The sequence below is a fragment of the Colobus angolensis genome, unplaced genomic scaffold (genome assembly GCF_000951035.1).
Source record: "Colobus angolensis palliatus isolate OR3802 unplaced genomic scaffold, Cang.pa_1.0 Scaffold235, whole genome shotgun sequence".
NCBI classification, from domain to species: domain Eukaryota; kingdom Metazoa; phylum Chordata; class Mammalia; order Primates; family Cercopithecidae; genus Colobus; species Colobus angolensis.
The window spans coordinates 4,014,434-4,016,444 of record NW_012115544.1 but is presented as its reverse complement, the minus strand read 5'-3'; the positions used below and the strand labels follow the sequence as shown (position 1 = coordinate 4,016,444).

Below are 2,011 nucleotides of genomic sequence, written 5' to 3'. Positions count from 1 at the left end.
TCTAACCTTCTCAAGGTTAACTTCTGATATCAAGATCGTGCCACTGCACTCCAGTCTGGGTGACAGAGCAAAACTCAGCCTTAAAAAAAAAAAAAAAAAAAAAAAAAAAAAACGGCGCTCAAACAGCACTGACTCATTGAACACGTGAAAACAAGCATCTCCTTTCCCCACCACCAAAGAGCGCCTTGCTCTTTGGCTCCCTGAGTTAGTCTGGTTGTTTGCGATCCCCTAGGCTGTGGCTGTGAACTGAGGGGCTCGCGACAGGTCTGGGTTTCTATCTCATCTGTAGTTGTGGCCCTGATGGTGCAGCAGGCTCTGGACTCCTAAAGCTCTGGAGCGAGTTTAAGATTTTATTCTTGAGCGTGGCATAGAAGATGAATTCTTCCACCTTCACCGTGAGTGGAAGAATCTGATGCTCTATTGGTAGTTAACTAGTTATGGGATATAGCAGCAGACCCATTAAACAGATGAGCCATTGTCCAGGATCAGGGATGTCTGCCTGGCCTTATTTTATTTATGGACCACCCCAACCCTCCAGTCATTCATTCGGCTTTGCTTGCTCTTCCATACTTGGGAGAATGCTGTGCAAACAGAGAAAAGATGAAAGGAGAACTGGGTATGATGTTGAGCCTACAAAATGTCATACAGAAAACTATAACTCTTGGAGGAACAAAACTTCTGGCCTCTGAAATCTATGACATACTTCAGTCTTCCAATAAGGCAGATGGTGATAGCTTCAACGAAATGAATTCATGTCGAAGGAAAGCTCAGTTGTTTTCTGGCAACTACAAACAAATGTGCCAAAACAGTGATTTTGCATACAGATGGCCTTGATCATATGTCTTGGAGAAATCTATGTAAGAGGCTTCGTTAAAAATTAAAGGTGTTATTAGCTTTACTTTTCAAATGACTGTCAAAGGTGTGGTGCGAATCCATTCAGATTTGAAAGCTGAGGCTTTGGCATCTGCGAAAGCATCAACCAAGTTTATGAAAGATCAGTAAGTTGTGACAAGTGAAAGTGGAGAAGAGATGCTGGTCCCATTCTACCACCTTCCTGTGGTAGAACAGAACACAGAGCTACCTGACTACTTGTCTGAAGATGAGAGTCCCACAAAGGAACAGGACAAAGTAGTGTCCTGGGTCAGCTCACACCCAGCGGGTGGAACTAGCTGGCTGAGCACAGCTGCAAACTTTTTATCAAGATCGTTTTATTGGTGACTTCAATTTGGGGCTCAAGGACTATGTGAACCAACCAGGGGTCAGTTTTCCATTGTTGTGGTGAACTGTCAAGTGCAATTTGCAATAAATTATCATGAAAAGCTTTTAGATTACATGATCGCATATGCTGCATTTTACATTTTATTGGACATTTTACCCCACTGAGTGGTAAAAAGAACAGAGGCTATGGAGGGAGTTGCTTTGTTTATGAAAGTATTTTGTTTTTTTTTTCTTTCATTTAATTGCCTCATATTTTATAAACCATGGGTCCACCTTTAAAACCAAACATGGGAGGAGGTTCCAAAATGGATGAATAGGAACAGCTCCAGTCTATAGCTCCCAGTGTGAGTGATGCAGAAGACGAGTGATTTCTGCACTTCCAACTGAGGTACCAGGTTCATCTCACTGGGGCTTGTCGGACAGTGGGTGCAGCCCATGGAGTGTGAGCCGAAGCAGGGGGGCGCATCACCTCACCTGCGAAGCACAAGGGGTTGGGGAATTCCCTTTCTTAGCCAAGGGAAGCCATGACAGATGGTACCTGGAAAATCAGGACACTCCCACCCTAATACTGTGCTTTTCCAGTGGTTTTAGCAAATGGCACACTAGGAGATTATATCCCTGATGAACATCAATGCAAAAATCCTCAATAAAATACTGGAAAACCAAATCCAGCAGCACATCAAAAAGCTTATCCACCAAGATCAAGTTGGCTTCATCCCTAGGATGCAAGACTGGTTCAACATTCACAAATCAATAAACGTAGTCCATCATGTAAACAGAACTAAAGACAAAA

The 2,011-nt window shown here is 43.2% G+C and overlaps 1 protein-coding gene across 1 annotated transcript; it reads left to right on the top strand.

The window, feature by feature from the left end:
- Nucleotides 1–491: 491 nt before the first annotated feature.
- Nucleotides 492–1,218, top strand: LOC105513702 (armadillo repeat-containing protein 1-like). Its single transcript, XM_011944640.1, is given in 2 exon segments — nt 492–681; nt 863–1,218. Coding segments are annotated over 2 exon segments (546 nt in total).
- Nucleotides 1,219–2,011: the final 793 nt, after the last annotated feature.